This window comes from Ornithorhynchus anatinus, chromosome 8 (assembly GCF_004115215.2).
Source record: "Ornithorhynchus anatinus isolate Pmale09 chromosome 8, mOrnAna1.pri.v4, whole genome shotgun sequence".
Taxonomy (NCBI): domain Eukaryota; kingdom Metazoa; phylum Chordata; class Mammalia; order Monotremata; family Ornithorhynchidae; genus Ornithorhynchus; species Ornithorhynchus anatinus.
This window is the reverse complement of record NC_041735.1, coordinates 50985187-51007998: the sequence shown is the minus strand read 5'-3', so window position 1 is coordinate 51007998 and position 22812 is coordinate 50985187. Positions and strand designations below refer to the sequence as shown.

At 37.5% G+C, this 22812-nt stretch overlaps 1 protein-coding gene across 1 annotated transcript in view; it reads left to right on the top strand.

The window, feature by feature from the left end:
* DYNC1LI1 (dynein cytoplasmic 1 light intermediate chain 1) overlaps positions 1–22574 on the top strand; it is a 41257-nt gene extending 18683 nt beyond the window's left edge. Inside the window, exons 3-13 of the mRNA XM_029071416.2 lie at positions 23–139; positions 501–731; positions 5725–5894; positions 8191–8284; positions 8477–8612; positions 9104–9215; positions 13187–13246; positions 13551–13595; positions 14070–14190; positions 14725–14880; positions 15383–22574. Of these exons, the coding sequence (XP_028927249.1) occupies positions 23–139; positions 501–731; positions 5725–5894; positions 8191–8284; positions 8477–8612; positions 9104–9215; positions 13187–13246; positions 13551–13595; positions 14070–14190; positions 14725–14880; positions 15383–15495 (1355 nt within the window). The 3' untranslated portion in view covers positions 15496–22574. The remainder of the gene's footprint in view (positions 1–22; positions 140–500; positions 732–5724; positions 5895–8190; positions 8285–8476; positions 8613–9103; positions 9216–13186; positions 13247–13550; positions 13596–14069; positions 14191–14724; positions 14881–15382) is intronic.
* The last annotated feature ends 238 nt before the right edge of the window (positions 22575–22812 follow it).

Genomic DNA, 22812 nt, shown 5'->3' with positions numbered 1-22812 from the left:
TTTTCTGAATTTGTGTGTTCAGGGGAAGATGGAGCTGGAAAAACAAGTCTAATAGGAAAAATGCAAGGAATAGATGAATACAAGAAAGGAAGAGGAATGGAGTATTTGTACTTAAACGTGCATGATGAAGACAGAGATGGTGAGTATCAACTGATTATCTTCATCAGTGAAAGGTTTTTGCAGTTTCTATTTTAGATTAATGGATTTTATTCTACCTGCGGTTGAATGGGAATCAGCATTAGTTGACATTGTTTCATTTTTACCATTTGAGATTTCCCGAACCCTGATAATTTAGTCTTTTCGAGGGTTGGTAGGGCAGTGTACTAAACCTTGATTTAAAGAAATACATCTCATTTTGGGACTTTGTTGTCCTTCAAAAGGACTTGACAAGAATGCTAATGTGAGGGTTTCTAGTTCAGTAAAGGAGTAATTATATTTAATAGGTGGCTTTAAAAAGGAGTAACTTGTGCATCACTTAAATTTCTCTTCCATTCTTACAGATCAAACAAGATGTAATGTATGGATCCTAGATGGTGACTTGTATCACAAAGGTCTCCTTAAATTTGCAATGGATGCCAACTCTCTGAAGGACACTTTAGTTATGCTGGTTGTAGACATGTCAAAGCCTTGGACTGCCTTGGATTCTTTACAGAAATGGGCAAGTGTTGTAAGAGAACATATTGACAAGCTCAAAATTCCTCCTGAGGAAATGAAAGAAATGGAACAAAAGTGTGAGTGTTCTAGAAATACTAGCATGGATTTTAAATATATAGATTTGTCTTATGACTTCTGGTATTCAAACTGATTAAGTTTACTATAAACCCGTAAATAAGTTTATATTCTATTATTTTGCTAATTTACTTCAATTATTTTATGAAACCTCTTCAGGCTCTATATACCAAGAGGAATTAAATTTGTGAACCATAATTTTAGGCTTTAACCTGAAAAAACCTTTGGCTCCGATTTCAGTTTTGAATTGTCATTTGCAGGAGTTAACGTTTGTTTAGTTTGTCATGAGCTTCAAAACTTCCCATCAATCAGTCATTGGTGTTTGAGTGCTTACTGTTTGCAGAGCACCGTTCTAAGCACTGCAAATGATAAGCCATTCAACATATACTATAGCTGGGTTTCCAGGTTCACCAACTCTGGGTTTCTTCTCCAATCCCACCAGGCAGCATGATCGACAGTTGCTGCCCCGGGGCCTGTATCCGCTAGCATGGTCAGAGACTAATGAAGGAGGTCCAGACTTTGGTGTTGTGAGAATGTCCTAAGACATCGAACATGGGGTCTGATCCTTCTTTTCTGAGGAGTTGGATTTCTTGTCATGTATGTTTTGGGTTGGTCTCCGAACACAAAACAAGAAACCCAAGAAGTAAAAAGCTATTGGGGGGCCAGGGTAGGGGGGTAGGGTGGCTTGGGAGGTTAGGAGGAGGTGGATAGAGGGAGGAGTAGGAGGAACAAGAACCCATGCCATGTGTTGCCTTGCCGATTTCTCCCATAATAGACATTCTTTCCCCCCTTCAGTCCCCTTGCTGAATTAGAGAGAGACTCATGGCTTACTTTCTCCTTGGTTCCTTGCCAGTTCTCTAATTAGCTTCTCCCAACCAGTCTCCCCTCAGTGTTAAGCAGTGTTATGCATGCTCAGGAGTTTCTAATAACTAGCTGTAGTTCAGGCTGCATTATAATAGTGTAGATGAAAGCAGTGTAGATACTTGGTGAGATTGTATACAGAAACTGAATTTAAAATGAGTATATTTGATCAGGAATACTTACGTGCATACTGTGTGCAGAGCACTGTAGAGCACTGCTTGGTAGATGGACAGTAGAGTCAGTAGTTGTGGTCCCTTCCCACAGTGTTCTGTCGGGAGAGACAGGAGACAATAATTTGCTGATAGGAGGAAGAATGAAAAGTTGATGTATACACGATTGAGGTCACTCATCTAAAAGAAAAAAAAAAGCACAATCCATGTCTCCCTACTACTCAAGAGCCTCCAGTGTTTGCCCATCCACCGCTGCATCAATCAATCAGTGGTATTTATTGAGCATTTACTTTGTGCAGGACACTGTACTGAACACTTGGGAGAGTACAGAAGAGTTGATAGATACTTTTCCTGCCCACAAGGAGTTTACAATCTAAAGAGGAGTTACAGAAACACCTTAAGCACTCAATCAGCTCTCCCCCTCCTTCCTCTCCTCACTGATTTCCTACTGTAGCCCAGTCTGCACGATTAACTCAGTAAATATGATTGAATAAACTTGTCTAACACCAGCTTACTCACTATACCACAGTGTCATCTACCTTGCTGCCCACCCCTTGTCCATGTCCTTCCTCTGATCTGGGAACTCCCCTTTCATATGCCCAGACTCACCCCACCTTCAGAGCGCTACTAAAAATCATGTCTCCTCTAAGAGTCCTTCCCCAACTAAACCCTCTTTTCTCCTACTCTCTCTCCCTCTGTGTCTCCTGTGCACTTGGATCTGTACCTGTTGTGCACTTAATATTCACTCCACCTTCAGTCCCACAGCACGTACGTACATATTTGTGATTTATTTTACTGCCCATCTCCCCTCCTAGACTGTAAACTCCTTGTGGGCAGGGAATGTGTCTACCAACTCTCTTACGTTGTACTCTCCCTTTCACTTATTACAGTGCTCTTCCCACAGTAAGTGCTCAATAAATTCATTTACTTGCTTGATTGAAACATGTACTCGTAGACCAAACTATTAGTTATTTGACTTAATGTGAGCAGTCTCATCAGCAGAGATGAGAAAAATACTTATTCCAAATTACCTTTCAGGACAAGCAAAATAGGTGTGTGTTTCTCTATTGACAGTAATCCTTTCTTACTATTTAACATGACTTTTTTTTTCCCCACTCCATCAATTTAGCTCCCGACTTAAGAATTTTTCAGCTCCCAACAAAGGTGAAATCTTATTTATCAAGCATCTCTTCTAGGGCAAGGGCATAGGCCTGAAGAGGCATTATTTATCATTAATCTAGATCCATCTGGCTAGTCTAGTAACATAAAAAGAATATCGTTTATTTGTGTATATGCTTTGTGTGCTACTTTCCATAAAAATTAAACTACTGGAAAAACAGGGTTGTCACTTGTAAATCTAAATTTTGGTGTAAAGAACGGGTGTAGAACACTAACAGCACTTTAGACTTTTAGTAATGATAAGCATTAAAAGCTTTTATTTACTAATTTGTGTATTACTTAATGCAAACTATAGACCTAAACTCTATCTCTGTGATTGCTGATTCATCTTCAAAAATTGTAATCTTGTTTGGGAATAAGGTAATTTTTTGTATAAACTTAATCTCAAGTCTGAATTAACTTCATCACATGCCATTATTTAATTTGATTGTTAGAGCCAGACCTAGATAAGAAATCTATTTTTGAAAGTGGTAGTTCTCTCCCTAAAGGCATTTTTTCCATCTCCAATTCCAAATTTTATCTTGGTTGTCTGAGTGGTCCTAAACTACTCAGAAGGGATTTGGGGGGAGGAGTTGCCTTAATTTTTGACTAGGTTTAGTTTGCATTTTTTTGTTGGTTTTGGCTGATTTTTTTAATTCAGGTTTTGTTTTCATAATGGATATAGGGCATAATTTATATGGAGTTGAAAGGAGCTAATTTTTGTTTTAATAAAAGATTTAAAAAAAATCTGCCATACTAGTGGAATCAGCAATCACCATACTGGATGCCAGAAGGTGATATGCCATCTCAGCCTGTGGCTGCAGGTTGAAAGCTGCCGTCTGACTTGCTGTACCAGCGTTCCCCTCACATGTTGCACTGCTGTTTGTTCAGATCTATGCCATTATCCTAGGTCCTCACCCTGCTCTCTCCCCGTCTACCTCTGCTCCTGTTTAATGTGGTTGGGGTGCCATGAGGAGGCATAGGGCAGTGGAATGGTGGCATAAGAAGAAAGAATCCATGCAGTTTGGTTAGCATATAGGTAGCACAGCACCACAAAGTGGACATAGGGTCCTTACATTTCTCCCACCCCATCTCTCAGAATGGTTTGGGCATTTTATAATAGAAAACTTTGGAGCTTTTTCCGCTTTTTTAACGTTTAGTTGTATAAGTCCAAAATTACTGAAGTATACACAATACACACTATAGGAGTGCTGAGTTTTTTAGACACATTTTCAAGTTATGACCCTTTGTGTGTACTTGCACAGAATTCTACTCCCACTTTGATTCTCCCTCTGCTTTATCCTGAAGTTCTCTTTTGGCCTTAGACCCAATTTCATCTGCTTAATCTGTTTTCTAGGTATTCCCCCTTCCACTCCTTCACTTTACTCTCCCAGCACCTTTCTCCCCCTTCTCGTTGCAGATCGTCTCCTTCTTTCTGTCTCTTTGTTGTCAGTCCCTTTTGTATTTGGCCTTCCATTGATATCTGTGTACTCCATGGGAACTGATGGCAGAATCAATTATGAATTTAATGTTTGAGGAAGTCATTTTTAACAAATTTCTGTGTGGTTTTCAAAATAATCATTATGGTACTTGTTAAGTGCTTACTATGTGCCTTGCACTGTACTAAGCATAAGGTAGATGTGTGATAATCAGGTTGGAAACCTGACAACTAGATTTTATGGTAATGGGGAAAACGGAGGAATATGCCAGGCTACCAAAAAATACTGAGTCAGGGATAAGGCCTCTGGCCATTGTCCTCACTGCTTTCTTCAGGTTCAGAAAGTATCTGGTGGCACCAGCTTTTATTATAATGTTGTGAATGAGGTCAAGAGCTCTTTTGAACGTCTTCCCATCAGAGCCTTGACTTCTGCAAAGCCCCTGGTGCCACCCAATCTCCTCGGAGAGTAGTAGGGCTCTCCACCCATGGATTTCTTCCCCTTCTTCCCCCTTACTTTATCTTCAGGGTCACCTAGTTGGGAGTTCATAATCATAATAATAATAATAATAATAATGTTGGTATTTGTTAAGCGCTTACTATGTGCCGAGCACTGTTCTAAGCGCTGGGGTAGACACAGGGGAATCTGGTTGTCCCACATGGGGCTCACAGTCTTAATCCCCATTTTACAGATGAGGGAACTGAGGCACCAAGAAGTGAAGTGACTTGCCCAAAGTCACACAGCTGACAAGTGGCCGAGCTGGGATTTGAACCCGTGACCTCTGACTCCAAAGCCCGTGCTCTTTCCACTGAGCCACGCTGCTTCTCAAGTCAACTCCATTACATTATAATGAACTTTTTAATTATTATCTCTTCGTATTTCCCACTCCCCTGAATTTATTTTGATGGTGCTTTTTCCTAATCCATTGTAATCATTCAGAATAGTCAGTATGGAGCTGTTGTAGGGGTGTGTGTAAATCTAGAGTGCCTTTTTTCCGAAGTTCTGCTCTATATGACCTCACAAGGGGGTTGTGAAGAAAGAAGTGAAATAAGCGGGAGGTGGTATTATCTCCATCTTGGAAATGCAGAAGCTGAGACACAATTTATTATATTCCTAAAGTCACTTAGATGGAGAAATAACTGGGATCAGAGCCCAGGTCTCCTATCTCCCAATCCCATGATCTGCCCTGCCTCTCCCAATAATTGATGCGGGGCTTAACTTCATTAACACAGCTTTCCACAAACTACAATTGCATACATTTTTTTCTATCGTGTACTGTAGCAGGTAGATTATGGTATTCAAAAAAGCTGTTTGCTGAAATAATGAAGTACTTTTCAAATGTGAATTCAATGTATTTGATTCCTTTTCAGTGATAAGAGACTTTCAAGAGTACATAGAGCCAGGAGAAGATTTCCCAGCTTCTCCCCAGAGAAGAAATACTACATCACAGGAGGATAAAGATGACAGTGTGATTTTACCACTGGGTGCAGATACACTTACTTATAACTTGGGCATTCCAGTACTAGTAGTTTGCACAAAGGTTTGTTACACATTTATCTTGCATTATTGTATTTATTTGGACAGTATTATTTCTCCTTGGTCATTGTTACAATCTTAACGGAAAAACCATTATCTACTAAAATAGCTAGCTTTTTTGTTTTTCTCCGTAGCGGAAGGAACCATGTTTTTCTGAGTATGGTGTGCTGTAAAATAAGACAAGTGCCCTGATTTTTGATTCTCAGTTTTGTAGGGAAAAAAGTCAAGTTTTGAAAAGTCATCTGATCTTGTTTCTAACCATGGGTGAACTCAGAGGGATTCACTGAAGCCAAGGTCAGAATCAGGACCCAGATAGATTCTGGCTGATCTGCAACCCTGAACTCCAAATGGGAGAGCAAAATTAGCACAAGACATAACTAATTTGCTTCCTAGGTTGAATATGAGATGGCAGAGTGAGCCAGATAATGCCTGAGTTCAGTTTCTGAGCTTGGACTAAACTCCATTTCCTGGAGAATTTCAGTTTTAACTGCCTTTTAACCAGAGTTAGATGATTAGGAGTCACCAAACATCTAAGCACTAAGGGAATGCCTGAAACCCATTTGCAATCCTGGACTGGGAATTCCAGGGATTCCTTCTCCCATTCTTCAAAACCTTGAGCCCATCCCAGGTTCCTGAAACATTGGTCTCTGACTACCACACACAGTTTGAGTAGTGTATACTGTGCCAATTTGAGACACACTGAGAATTAAAAACAAAAATGAATGGAAAAATGCATGAGGTATTCAAATGAGTATAGCAGTGTGTGATTGCTAAAGCCCTGATGCCACTAAATATTTGTCAGGCCAATGTGGTCTTGATGAAAGTTGATGAGCTCTGAAGAAAATATAAATTCAAATTCAAGCTATATGGGACTAGTTGTCAAGTGGTGAATTGTGTGCTTTTGTAGTACCTTTATCCTATATAAACCAGCTGAATTTATCATATACCCTTCAAAGTAAGGAGAAAATTGCGATCACTGATGAGTATATTTTGTTCTGGAAAAATAATTCTTTTCCAAATGAAAAGGAGAAATTTTGAAGTTTCAAACATATAATGTTTGGGTATATTTTTTAAAAAAAATTAACTGAATAATATATATTTTTCTGATTATATGTTCCTTGCCAAAGTTTTTACATATTAAATCCTCTAAGCCTGTCCTTTTATTTTTTCCTCAATAACAACTAAAAATAGAAAATTAGTGAGTGCCTCATCATACAGACCCTCATTTGTAAAACAGTTCAGTATTCTGCAAAGAAGCAGTTGCACTTTTGTTTTTCATCTAATTGTTGTTTGCCATATTCAATTCCATTTTTCTATTGTTCAGTGCTGAAGGATGGGAGGGAGTTTAGTGTAATTTGGACCGGAATTAGCAAACTGAAGGAATGGGTGCTGTTGTCCAAATTGATGAACACTCAATAATGCCGTAATGCATTTTGGCTGAAATGCTGTTTGGGAATTAGGGAAAGTTCTTCCAACGGCATGACCCCGTTTGAGTACAGCACAGTATGGTGTCAGAAGACCCAGAACCAGTTGAACATTTGTGCAGAGACCCAGAACCAGTTGAACATTTGTGCAGTGTCAGACATGGATGAGTACAAGAATTCAAATTTTCCTTCTCGAGGGTTGCCAGGTTTTGCAAGAATGCAACCCTTGCATTATGCGAGAACTCAGGTGTACTCTACTGCCTTTGCAAACTGATGAACTGAAGGTAACAAATGGGTCCATTATTCAGTAGCTCCTCCTCATTTCATTTCTTCAGGCAGCAAGTATATCATAAATGTATGGTGTTGAGTTCCATTATTTTATCACTCAATTCTTTAAGAACCTGATTGTCTGGGGAGAAATTGTTTATATTGTACCACAGAGGAATTTTGAGTAAAAGTTAGAATTGATTTTATAAAGTTAGATTTCTCACTTTTAATTCTGCAATCTAATCCCACTCTTCCTTTTGCTTCTTTCCTTTTATTTCATTTTTATTGTATTTATAAAGTCTGAAAAGATCCTGTACATAATGGTATTTTGGGAATATCAAGATGCAATGTTGAAGATGTTCTAGGTCTAGGCAAAACATCTGGTATTATTGATTGTCTCAAATTGCAGATAAACCTTGTTGAGCCTAAATATATCATGTAAAGAAATATTTAAGGGATATATTTGCCCACAGAAATATTTAAGGTACATTTTTGCCTAGTAGAATCTTTTTGATAGTTTAATTCTCTTTGATTTTCTTTCAGCTGTTATTCAGAGTGGCAGAGTACCCTAGTCAGAATCTAATAATAATTTTTTTTTTAACCTAACAGTGTGATGCCATTAGTGTGTTGGAAAAAGAGCACGACTACAGAGACGAACATTTTGACTTTATCCAGTCGCATATCCGGAAGTTTTGTTTACAGTGTATCCTTTTAAAACCTAGAATTATATAATCGTCATGTGTATATACTCAGCTATTATGAGGAAAGGTTTAGCATTTAGAGTCCAAATATATAACATTATGGTAAGCATTCTACAGAACACAGATTATTTTATTCCAGTCCTTTGGGTTAAATTTAACCAAGTAAATAATTTTTCTTTAACAAATATATTCAGATGGTGCCGCACTCATTTACACTTCAGTAAAGGAAAACAAAAATATAGATTTAGTATACAAATACATTGTTCAAAAATTATATGGATTTCCTTTCAAAATACCTGCTGTTGTTGTGGAAAAAGATGCAGTATTTATGTAAGTACTTTACATTCAGCAAATACTTTGTAGGCATCTATCAATATAATTATTTGAGTAGTGTGTATTTGTACTTAAATGCATGATACAGTGGTGGTGATTTGCGGGGGGGTGACTTTTAACCCTAGTACTTTTTCAAATATGAATTAACAAATGGCTTGTGTGTGTTAGGATAATTTTCAAATTGGAAGCATTTGATTTGCTCAGTTATGGTTCTACTAAGATTAGAGGTTGATTGTGAACAAAGGCATTCAAGTGCTTCTATCTGAGCCTTAAAACTGAAGCAGTTGTACAGTGAATATTTTAACTGGAACCTTCTAATAGGTTTCTAGTAAAAACAAGTGTTTCTGATGTTAATGAAAACTGGAAGATGGTTTTGATTAGGCTTAGTAAAATTGTAAGTGGTATTTTAGCTCAATTTTGATTGTTTTGTGAAAGAGGACACCTGTTTAGGATTGGAAGACCTAGTAATTCTAGTGTTTAATCTTTAGCCCAGCAGGTTGGGATAATGACAAGAAGATAGGAATTTTACATGAAAATTTTCAAACATTGAAAGCAGAAGACAGCTTTGAAGATATCATAATAAAACCACCAGTCAGGAAGGTAAATTGATTTTTTATTGATTCCAGAGGAAACCAAGAATTATTTCTATGTAATTTCTTCCAAAATGGGTGTCTGTTGAAAGAAATTTAATTTGATAAGGAAGATTGGATTATTTACAGCAACAAAAGTATTTTACAATTTGTTGTTAGCAATTTTCTTCCTCTGTAATTGCTAACCATACAAATGGCAACTAGTTTTAAGACTGAAGGGCTTCCTTTACAACTGGGTTGAAGATTTCTTCTTCAAAGATGGTTTATTTGTTTTAACTCTATTGACTACAGTTTTACAGAAATGCTTGAGGTTTTCAGAATTGTTTTAGTTTAATTACATTATCCAAATGTTTCTAAACATGGGAGAAAGTGAACGTTGGAATCACTTCATGCTTCTTGCTCAGACTCGAATTTTTGACAGGTCAATCAGCAAGTCCAAATTAAAATTTAAGGCTGGAGGCAGTTTAGGTGAGCTGCCCATGTCATTTGTCATATCATTATTATTATTGTCATGGCATGTCATTTAATCTCCATGTCTACACCAATTTGCTCAGTCAGATATGTTTATTCCACACATTTCCAATAAAGGGGAGGCTATGCTAATTTAGTCATTTATTTTTGTGGGGTCTAATTAAGGAGTCTAATCTCAATGCATCACATATAACAGGGAGCTACTCTTTTTACCCTCACCCCTCTCCCTCCTACATCAGGAACAGCACATAGGGAGAGGGTGAGTTAACCATGCCATAGTATAAAAGCTTCTTCCTCATCCTCCATACCTAATCACATTAAGCAGAATTTGGATTTTTGAGTAATTTAGGTTTCTTGTGTTAATAGTGGTTGCAAGGAAGGTAAAGAAAGAAATGGGGTTTCTGGTTCAGTTCAAAGATTTTCTAGGCCAGGGATAGGCAAGGGGCAGTGCCAGAAGAATTAAGGAACGCTTTTTTAACATTGATCAGACTTTGCCCCCTAATGAGCGCCATCTCAATATGCTGACCATTTTGTTCATCTCACCTCATGCACTCCCTTGACCTTGTGTATTTGGCCCCTTATAGTGCCTGCCAACACAAGAGGAAAGTGTAAGACAAGGCAGCTTTTCCTCTGCTCCCTTTTGATCCTGTTTCCCCTTATACTGGTTCTCCAGACATTGCATGGCTGTAATAACCGTATATTTACTGTCACCAATCTTCCTCTTTCAATCTTAACAAATATTGCCCACTTCTCTTGGAGTTAAAGAATGGCTCTCTAACCAAGCTTCTGCTGTCAAAATTACTGTCTTTATTGATACTTTATATTCATAAATGTTGCTTCTGACTCCCAGCATGTAACTCAGTTTACCTAGAAGTATTGAATTACCTGGAGGTTTTTTTGTGCATATTATGAAGGAAAATATCCATAGTTCTGGGGTTTACATGATTGGTGGTTTGTAACAATTCTGCATTTTGATGTGAGTCTATTGTTCAGGGATTGTTCAGCATATCTTGTTCATCCCCACAGAGAAAAGCCTTCCTGCTCTGCAGGGAGAACAGACACCCTCTGCATTGAGGTAGGGTTGGACAGGACAGCTTGTGCTCTTCGTACTCTTTTCTCAGTAATATGATGAGGAAAAGGGGGAGAGGAGGAAGCAGGGGTCTGGTCCATAAGATCCTTCCCAACACTTTGATTCTGTCATCTATCTCAAGAAGAAAGCTAGTCAATGTTTGACTGGCTTACTGCATTTTTTTTGACCTCTTGACATAATGTATTATGTGGGAATTAAGCAGTGCTTTTTTTAGGAGTAGCGTGGCCTAGTGGAAAGAGCACAGACCTGGGAGTCAGAACACCTTGGTTCCAATTCTGACTCCTCCAATAGCCAACTGGGTAACTGTCACTTCATTTTTCTGTGCCTCAATATACTTATCTGCAAAATGGGGATTCAGTACCCGTTGTCCTGGTAGAGTCAGTGAGCCCCACATGGGACAAAGGGCTGTGTCCAAACCAGATTTGCTTGTATCCATCCCAGTGCTTAGTGCAGTGCCTGGAACAAAGTAAACACTTAACAAATGCCATAATAATAATAATAATTATTATTACTTGAAGACTGTAAGTCCCATATAGGATAGAGATTGTGTCCCACCTGATTATAATAATAATAGTGGCATTTGTTAAGTGCTTACTGTGTGCCAGTAACTGTACTATGCACTGGATGGATACAAGTAAATTTGGTTGGACACAGTCCCTGTCCCATGTGGGACTCACAGGCTCCATTGTTACAGATGAGGTAACTGAGGCACGGAGAACTGAAGTGACTTGCCCAAGATCACACCCCAGAATAGCGGCAGAGCCAGAAGTAGAACCCATGACCTTCAGATTCCCAGGCCCATGCTCTATCCACTATGCCATGCTGGCCTATGGGCCAAACTCATTCCTACATTCCTGCTGGCCTTACCAATCTGATTTCTTCCCCAGACACAGAGGGTTTAGTTTTGCCTCCAACCTAGAACACTAGAAAACACTCTAAGGGGAAAAAGTGAGCAAAAGTGTAATTTTCCATTTTCAGGTGATAATAATAATGATGCTATTTGTTAAGCATTTACTATATGCCAAGCACTCTTCAAATGCTGGGGTAGATACAAGGTAATCAGGTTGTCCCACACAGGGCTCACAGTCTTAATCCCTATTTTACAGATGAGGGCACTGAAGCACAGGGAAGTGAAGTGACTTGCCTAAAGTCACCCAACAGACAAATGGCAGAATTGGGATTAGAACCCATGACCTTCTGACTCCCAGGCCTGTGCACTATCTATCCTATCTTCTATCTACCCCAGCACTTAATAAATGCTTAACTAATACCACAATCATTATTATTATTAGGACAGATAAGGGTGAGTAAATGGGTGGAAAGCTAGAGCAGTCATGAAACAGGCTAACAGGCTCTCAAATGACTACAAACATGGGCTTAAACCAAACCCCGGGAAAGACAACCTATATTTGTTCTGAAGCCCCAACTAGATCCTAGGTGCCTAACCTTGCTTGTGGCTGGGATTAGGCGATGAATGCATTGCATGCATGTACTTGACTGTAAGACCTAACAGTTGCATGTGCAGGTGCCTCGGCTGTTTTCTTTCCAGATGAGCTGCCACACTTGGCTGGAGGAAGCCCAAAATGGTGTGCCAGCTGGAACCAACCCCATTTATTCTTTAGCTTATGTAGGATTCTAATGGCTGCTGATTCCATGGAAACAAGTAGCATCCCCGTGGTCCTCACATTGCAGGGTGTATCATTTTGACCCTCTGGTCCTTAGGGTGCAGGATGTGCCATTTTGATCTTTTGGCACCTTTGGCCCTTTCCTCTCTCCTGCCTGGAACTCCCTCCCCCTTCATTTCTGACAGACCACCACTTTCTCCATCTTCAAAGCCCTATTTAAAATGATTTCTCTTCCAGGAAGCCTTCCCTGACTAAACTCAACTCCCCACGCTGTCCCCCTGTGTCACCTATGCAATTTGGTTTATACCACCAAAGCACTTTGACACCCAGTTCCCACCCCTACAGTACCTATGTGCATATGCTTATATCTAGTTCCTTCCCCCAGCTGTAATTTAGTGTCTGTTTCCCCCACTGGAGTGTAAATTCATCTTGGGCAGGGATCATGTCTACCACCTCTACTATACTCTCCCAAATGCTTAGTACAGTGCACTGCACACATTAAAGTGTTCAATAAATACCACTGACTGATTTTTAATTTTTAATGTTATTTTTAAAGTATTTTTAATGTTATTACACTGGCACTTTAGCAAAAGATCCTGTTACTAAAGTAAAATAGTATGGGTATTTCACTGGGACCAAACTATAGTATTATAGCCTTGAGGTATATTGGTCTATGTTCCATATTATATCTGTTACCTCTGTGAAAATTAAAATTTTGCACCTGTTTCTGAATGCTTTTTATATATGGCTAACTTAAGACATACTGATTGAACTATTCACTGTTTCTTATTCTAGTTTGTTCATGAGAAAGAAATTGTAGCAGAAGATGACCAAGTGTTTCTTATGAAGCAGCAGGTACATTGACTTTCATTTGGAAGTGGGTCAAGTAATGCTTAATAAGTAATTGTTGTCATGAATTTTCTTAAACACTTGTTGTATTCTTGAAGAACTTCTTGTTATGGAAAAGTGTAACCATTAATGGTTTTATGATATTACCATGACTAGCATTTTTTTTTTTTACAAATTCTGTAGTGTTATTGAATGAATATTGAATGAATATTGAATGAATGTTGTTATTGTATTATATGACAGGCCATGTGCATGATGTGGCAGAAATATTTAAATGATAAAAATGTCTAAATCAAATTTTCTTTTTCAGTCCCAGTTAGCAAAGCAGCCACCAACTGCAGCTGGAAGGCCAGTGGTTAGTATATTTAACAAAACTACTAAAATAATGCAGGAGAATAAATTTTAGTGTGCCTTATGGGCCACAAGACATCTCAGTCTTTAAACTGAATTTGACTTAAAAATAATTGTGTTTCTAGGTTTGCTTTAAAAAATATATTTATGCTTTTCGAGTATCATTCTTCCAAAGACCTCCAGAGACATTATTCAAATGGTTCCTTTAACATCCCTCCATTTTATTTTACTACTGCCATTCTTCCCACTGTTCCCATTCACAGAAGCATCATATTTAAATCCAAGTATTCTCAACTCTGGTTTCCCCCTAGTGTCCTCCTGTAGCTATGAGACCAGGATTGTTTATTTGTGGAGAGAGTGCAGTGAGTTGTAGTTACCAGTAGAACTCCAAATATTTTGTGCGAATTCCCGTGAAATAGTCTGTCCGTTGAGAAGGTTTTGGCCGTTTGTAAACTCCATCTCTTCTGTTTTAATTTAGGATGCCTCACCCAGAGTTCCCGGAGGCTCCCCTCGAACCCCAAACCGATCAGTTTCATCCAATGTTGCCAGTGTGTCTCCTATTCCTGCTGGGTCGAAAAAAATTGATCCAAATATGAAAGGTATCTTTTTCTGGGAAAAATACAAATACTATGTGGTGCATCTTCTGTTGATCGCTTTCATTTCTTTTAGCATTTATAGTGTTTGTTCTTCTCATTACTCACAACCATTCTAATAGAAGAGTTTAATATTTGAATAACCTGAGTAATAAAGAACTTACCCTAACCAAGATGCAACATAGAGAAGCAGCATGGCTCAGTGGAAAGAGCACGGGCTTTGGAGTCAGAGGTCATGAGTTCGAATTCCGGCTCTGCCACTGGTCAGCTGTGTGACTGTGGGCAAGTCACTTCACTTCTCTGTGCCTCAGTTCCCTCATCTGTAAAATGGGGATGAAGACTGTGAGCCCCACGTGGGACGACCTGATTCCTCTGTGTCTACCCCAGTGCTTAGAACAGTGCTCTGCACATAGTAAGCGCTTAACAAATACCAACATTATTATTTATTATTATCTCAAAATCAAGCTCTTGGTGAAGAACTGATTGCATTTCTCTTTCTTAATCAGTTTTCATTTTCATTTCAAATCCACTCTAATTTAGCTGGAGCTACAAGTGAAGGAGTCCTCGCTAATTTCTTCAATAGTTTGCTGAGTAAAAAGACAGGCTCTCCGGGTACTCCTGGAGTTGGTGGTGGAAGCCCTGGAGGTGGAGGTGGAGGTGGAAGTAGCAGTTTACCACCCTCTGCAAAAAAATCAGGTACGATTGACCACATACAGTGAATAATTTGAATTTAAGCTATTGAGAGCAGGGGATGGAATTTTCATATTATGGAATCAATTTAAAAACACGTTAAAGAAGCAGTTCAAGTTGATTAGAAAGAGTGTTTTTGTAGAAGACGCAGTTCAGACGCAAAGGGGAATGTTGGTGTTGTTTCAGGGCTAACGTGGTTCCCAATATTCATTCAATAGTATTTATTGAGCGCTTACTATGTGCAGAGCACTGTACTAAGCACTTGGAATGTACAGTTCGGCAAGCAGATAGAGACAATCCCTCCCCAATGACGGGTTCACAGTTTAAACTGTTTTTACTATTGTTAAACAATGCAACCTACCTCTATTTAAACCAAACACCTCTGCAGCCTCTAATTTGATTTGGAACAGTAAGTAAGTTGAATTGATAAAAATAGTTCTTATTAGGAGCATTATGGGGAAAGAAAACTCAATTGAGTGGTTTTTGGTTGTTGTTTTTTTTTCCATAGGCCAGAAGCCTGTCTTAACAGATGTTCAAGCAGAATTGGACAGAATTTCACGAAAACCGGATATGGTCTCTCCTACCACACCTACATCCCCTTCAGAAGGAGAAGCATCTTGAAGATACCAAATAAAGCCATTTATTCAGTTTTCTGGGATAATGTAAACTTGCCTCTGCCTTTTCCTTCAAAAGTGGAATTAGGGAGCAGAAATGCTATTTCAGAAGGACAAAATTAATATGTCATTTTTTGTTGCCCAACTTTACAAAAAGGGAGATGTACAGATGGAAAATTATACTACACTATGTAGGACTACTGTTTGCATTGCCACTTTGCATAAAGAAGTAATTGTGGGGTTTTGTCAAACTCAAAATAATTTGTAAAATGGCAACATATCCATTTGATAAAATGTATTCGAAAAGGCTGTTAACAGGAGGGTGTGGGAAAGGGAGGTGAGAGGATATGCAGGGCACTTGACTGACTTTGAATCCCCATCCCTTTTAGTTATGGTTATTAAATTAAAATTGTAAACATTAACCTGCTAGTTTTGCTGGAAGAAAGAAGATAATCAGTTGTTAACTATTTTGTGCACCAAAATAAATTAATTCAAATAAATTTACTGCCACAAATGGAATATGCTGAGAAAGCTATCACATTTCATATGCGATGATAGATTGTGGTTCAGTAAATGCTGATTGCGATATTGCTTACAGAAATATTGACAAGTTGACCTTCATCAACTGCAGGCAGGGCAAACCTACTAAATATATAAAAGAACAATGCAGAGGTTATCAAAATGTAAAGAGTTACAATTTACAGACTTGTCTCTATATATGGCTCAGCCTTAACACACCCCTTTGTTTTCCACATTCAATGATCGTTTCAAATATTAGTCTTTAAAACTGTAATCAGTTAATAAAGTATTTATTCTCAGCATATAGATTAATTAATTCATTGCATTCTTATATTTAAATTTGTATTTATTAGCCAATGAAAGATTTTCTAGTATTTTCTTAGTATTCGGCTCAGAAAGATTTATTAAACTCTCGTCTTTCCCATCTTTTCATTATAAATTTAGCTCTGGCACAACTAGTTGGTAAAGAAGGTTGACATTTGTGTAATGTCTCTATTAGAGAAGTACTAAGAACTGATGGTCTATTTTTTGTTCACTTTATCCTTCTCCCCCCAAGGATGTTTCTCACCCACACAATCTTGTCAGCAGTCTTAGGAACTAAATTGCATTCCAGGAGACTTCTGGAACTCATTAAGTTGTGGCAGATAATGTTTTCAAAACTTAATTGATGCACTAAAGTCCGATCATCACTTTATTAATGCACACTAGGATAGGGCTTCACAACAGAGACCATTTAAGAGTTTAAGTAAGGTCAGTTCAGTTAAGAGGAATATCCACTTTGGATTTAAAGCCAGTTTTGGTTAGTTGTTTAAAAGGCTTTTCTGTTGGTGTGTTCTTATTCAAAAGTATAGCATTCTAAAAGATGCTACTCAATGGGGTTTTTGAAATGTTAAAGTACAACAATCCCTCAAGGTAAGGAAATTCACTCGTTTATAAATCTGGTTCTCAGATTGAACACTAAATTTCTTAAATGTAGTTGAAAATTTTGGTTTACTAGAAGTGCGATATGGTTTAAAACTTATTTTATAGCTTGCTATATAAGGAGCACTTTGCAAAATGAAGGGTGCATATTAACTGAAGAAGAAATTTAAGAAAATTTATTTTCTTAGATGAAATGGTTGAGCTAAGAAATACTTAGTAACTGTAAAATGGTTCTACAGTTGTAGGAAGCTATTATGCTAAGTTAATCTGTTAAAGTGGAACGACTTCATAGTATAAAGAGGATAGATACAAGAAGAATAGAATTGATGCATGGTGTACATTTCTCCATTGCTTAAATATCTGCTGCTGGGCTTGATTGAAGAAGAGAATGGTGTCATACATATGGAGCCCTGCAGATATATTGGATAGAGAATATTGTGTATGTCCAATCTGAAATCATTGGTATGCCTTGTTTTAGCTGATTCAATTATAACTACTCTAACATTTTAACCTGTTTTAATTTTACAAATATTTTTGTACCAATTATTTTTTAAAGTGATTTTTCCATTTTTCCATTCTGTCCATTACAAAACCCTTGGTGAAATTGAACACATGCCTCAAATATTCAGTAAATGCCCATGATATGATTTATTTATTTTTTGAACTTTTCAGGTGTGTTTTGATTTTCAAACTGTGAAAATGCCAGAATTGCATTAGTTTAATGAATTCTTACATGCAGCAAACTTAACATTACTCATTCTTCTATTTCATAAAAAAAAATCTTGTACTGATTTAGCCATATATGTCCAATGATATTTAGGCCGTATGCCAAAAAGTGGTAGCCTGAATACAGTTTTTTTTCCCTTTAGTAAAATTTTTGGGATGCCATTAAAAATAGGATGATTTCTAAAGTATCCCCAGGTCTGAACTTGAAAGGTACATGGGTGCAACTTCATCTCAGAGCTGATCATTTTTCAGAGATCCTGAAAAGTTTCACTTTAGGATTATATTTTGTGAACTCCCATGAATTAGCATTATTTCTTCTTGTATCTTATCCAGAGACCAATAGTTTATTGTTCGTGTTCTGCTGTTTGATGGAAGTTGTTAGCCCCTTCACCCTTAAGAAGTCTCCCAAGTTTTGGTGTGCTGTATAAATTGCAAGGCAAATTTGCACCTGTGCATTTTCATAGATTAATCTTAGTTCCTAACCTGAATTTTTACATTAAATCCTTACAATCCATGCCACACATCTGATTTTTCTGTTAAATTGTAGGGGTGGAAGGGGGTTGTTCATTGGCAACTCAAGTCACTCTTTGAACATGTGACCAAATATGCTAATGCAGAAAGATCCTTTAGATTTTTGGAGTTGGGTAGAAACATTGATCTTTGAGGTGATGCTTGGGCTACAAAGTTTTCATAGCCCCTGTTCTGGGCCTTCTGGTCGAACATTCCCTTTTTGTGCACCTTCCAATTTAGCATTATTATGGTGATGAAGTTTTAAGCCTTGTGAATGCAATCATGATCCAATTATAAGGAAAATAAAAGGCTTAGGCCTGACATTCTTTTTTCCCCTCTTTCTCCACTGAGGTGTGCCAGAAGCTTGAGGGTTCTTTTTCAATGCAGTGTGGTTAGAAGTGTACTACAAAGTCATCACAGTGAATTTTTTCCATATTTTGTGATTGAAGTATTGGATTAGGTCAAGGAGGCTGGAACTCAAAACAATAAGGGGTTTGGTTCATAAATTAGAGAAACTTCAGAACCTGTCCTGTACTTAGTATGCAAATAGCCCAATGATTAGCAAAATAAAAATTAACAAAAGATTCTGCTATTCTTAATGATGGACATTACAGTAAAAATGTTTGAAGTATTTTAAATTCAGACACCATTTTCTTTGAAGACAAATGGAAATGAGTGAATTCGGAAAATATACTTTGAATTTAGGCACTAACTTGCCAGAACATGCAGGGAACAAGAGTGGAATGTTGTACTTTGCTAAAAGTAAGCTCAAAAAAGAAACTGCAGGGTCTCTCAAAGCAAAATGTTAGGAACTGTCCAATCAAACAATGGTATTGGACACTTACTATGTGCAGAGCACTGTACTAAGCACTTGGGAGAGTACAATGCAACAATACTTACCATGAGTTCTCATGGTATCCAATGTCTCTTTCAGTAAACACAAAAGATAAGGGTGGTAAACACCTAACTTGAAGTCTATTGGTATGTCTGAGGAGCTGAGGAATTTTAACTCCTATCTTGCTCGAGCCAATTAGTGCAATAAAATGGAAGTAAAAAATTTTTGTGAGCTGTTTGAAGTGGGTAATGCTGGCCTACCTAAGTATCTACAGGGGATATCTATGGGTGTGGGACACAATGCAGTTGCTCCCATTACACTTATGTCAATCTGGTCCTGAAAGTAGAGTATTGATTTTACTTGGCCTAATTTCTACTCCCTGCATCATTTTGTAACAGTTCTGCTAAGTCAATTTTGGCAGTGAAAACTTTAAGAAAATCTATCATCAGTTCTGAGACCATTCTAATTCTGCCACAGTCAGCCTAAATTGGTTTAGCACATGCGGGTGATAAATTGTTAACATTTCTACTGCAGCAATAGAAGTGACATTATGGCAATGTGATTTCTGGAAGGTTTTTTATTTTTTTCTGAAATATTTTCCCTTCTCCAGACTCTTCAGAATGAGAAGTTTAAGTAACTGATACCCATGCTCAGTTTTTGTTTATCTCATTTGCAAATGACACACTTTCACTCCAATATACAAACCTCACCTCAAAATCCAGATAACTGTTAAATGTTGGATTGATTCAAGATTGCCTTAACATTGCTATATCCCAACCAGTAGGTGTGATTTTGAGCATTCATGTAATCATTAGTGTCATCTGCAAATGCCAGAAAGGAGAATAGGACTGAATAAATACTTTCCATGTAGATGTGGCTGTATATGTGAATCCTAAAAATAAAAACTAAAACATTACCCAAATTTTTGAAATTTAAACTTGAATTTGTATCTGAAACTTCTTTAAACATAGGTAATCATTACTTATCTCCTGAATTTTTTAAACCCCATAATTCATACCCTAGCATTAAGTATTAGGCACTATTGGACCATTGGCTCTGCTTGAACATGACAATTCAGAAAGCAAAAGCTTCTTTCAAAATATCAACCTCAATTCTAAATTGGGAGCCCATCTAAATAAAGGGAATGAAGTTAGGTAGTAATGTTTTGGGGGTTTTTATGCTACCCCCTTACCAGAGTCCCCTTCCATATGATAAAAAGGTAATATGCTTAAAACCTACTGAATATATGATTTCCTTCTGATGTCCTTCATTTTAGGGAATTATTTACAGTGACGTCTGCTAATACGGAATTTTCATGGAACTGGTTTGAAAAAATAGATAAGATGTCAAGTTATATCACAAATAACTTAAGAACTAGTGCTGCCACTTTCTTGGTCTTTAAAGCATAGAATCACATAAATATTTGAAACTACACCAAACCCTTGTCCTTCTATAACCACAGGTAAGGTAAATGCACTGAAAATTCAGAAATCTAATGTTAGCTAGTAGTTTCATAGCTTTTTAAAGGATCTGTCAACAAATCACAATTTTGGCTAGTGTAAACATACCTCCCTTCCCTTCTGTTCAAAGTATTCTAGTGAAATGGTCAAAAGACAAGTGGAGAGAATAGAGACGGTAAACAGCAAAGAACCTGAGTAATCCACTAAAGGGATAATCAGTCTTTGTTTTTTTGAGAATTGGATATTCTAGAGGTTTGTGAGACTTTAGTTGTAGTAGATTAGGTACAAATTTTGCTAACAATGTAAAATCTTTCATTTAAAATTGTGGGAAGATTATTCCTGGGAAGTGAGCTATGTAAATATAGTTATGTTGCTAAAATATGGGCTCTCATCTCTCAAGCTTTGTAGTGGCTCATATTTGAATTTGGAGTTTTTATTATTTCCACCAAGTATATACTATGTACCCTGGACCACTCATTTATTAATAATGAGGTCAGTGATGCTGAGGGAAAATAGAATTGATAGGAAAATGTCATTTTTTCTTAAACTTAAAAGTAATGGCTACTGAGGTTAATTAAAGAGGAAATTGGTGACTTATAGATGAAGTAACTTCTGAAACACTACTCTGCAGCATATGCAATGTAATCTTAACAACAAGTAATCTTAACAGAATAGAGAATGCCAAGATGATCTTTTTCAGTTGTCTAAATATGCAAACCAAAGTACCACCTCTGCCTTTTTTTCTTTCAATTTCTGGCCTTTTAGTGTGCACCTTTGCATGATCGAATATCTTCAAACTTAGCCACATGGGAGATATTCCACAATCTGGTTAATGTAGGGTGCAGGGACTAACAGTGTTGCAGGGTAATATTTGGCCCGACTTGAGAGTAAATTGGGTAGTTGGATCTGGGCCAGTATTTGTAGCCAGTGAAATCGTGGTCTTAAGACAGATTGTTCTGTCAGAACGACACTTGACAGAACCTACTCCAGTTTAGCATCAGGAATCGAAGCACCTGGCTTGAAGCTGCCTTCTTGCCTTCCCAAGGGCCCTTCATCCCATCCTCCACTGCCTCTATCTAATTGCTCTCTCCTGTTAGGAGGGTTAAATGGAGTTTATTTTGTCCCTGGTTCAAATTTGATTGCATGAGACAAATCTCTGATTCTCATAATTCAAAAGTAATTATAGTACTTAATGAGTCAAATTATGGCATGTGGTGGCTAAGGAAGAAAGGGACTGAGTCATTTTCTGTTAAATAGTATTTTTGGGGGGGGGGGTCAAAAGGCCCCTGAACTGAATCTTACATTAACATTTGTTGGTTGCAGTTTTTCCTCTGGTTATTCAAAATGTTATAGACAAGTTTCGTTACAGGGTTAGCAACTGAAGTTGGGGTAATGTGGAGAAAGACCCTGTGCATAAAATTGTCTTTCCCATAATAAATGGATATTAGATATCAGAAATAGCATTTTGATAATGCTCCAGGTACACTAATAACCAACATTTAGTTAGCTTTTCCCCAAACTTAAAAACTAATGGATACTAAGCGTATACTTTCACTTGTGCTAGTAGCATGGAAAATTCGTTTTTGTAAGCTTTTAGAAAGGCCCATTCCTTTACCACTTTGTCTTATTAAATGCTGTAAATGGGCTCTCTCTCTTTCTCTCTCTCTCATAGGAGAAACTGTCAGTTGACTTTCCAATCTGGTATAAAAGAGAGATCAGAATAGAGCTCTCTAAATGCATGAAAAAGCAAAAAAGCTCTTCATATGTATCACTTCTATTTTTGAGAAGATAATTTAAGTAATTTAAAAATCCAAAGACAGCCAGTTGCCTCTGTCAATTCAGGTTGATAACTTTACTCAAGTTCCTCTTTTCTTGGAAAATATAAACTGTATATGCCAGTCTCTTGCAAAATGGCTACTTATACTTACTTTTTATGTATGCTTTACCTAAATTAAAATGATTTCTTGCTAATTGAATCAAGGTTACAACCTAATTCCCTTTGGCTTCCTATTGAGATGTTAAATTCAGTCTCTTTGTGTATTCTGTATGCAATACTGTGTCTGTCAGAAAGTTAGTTGTTTCTGGAATAAAATTTTACAGCCATCATCATCATCATCATCATCATGTCCTCACTGAGTGTCCATAAAGTGCATAACACTTTTCAAGGTGCACTGCCTTCACCTTTTGAATAAAATTCCAGACTCTTAGTATTTGGGTAGTTTTCCACCAGAGACTGAACCCCAAGAAACCCTGCCCTCCTACTGGCTAAAGTAAGTGTAATACTTAAAAAGTGTACTTACTGTTTTTAATAAGGAAAAAGGCTAAAATGCACGTGTGCTTGTAATTCTGGGTT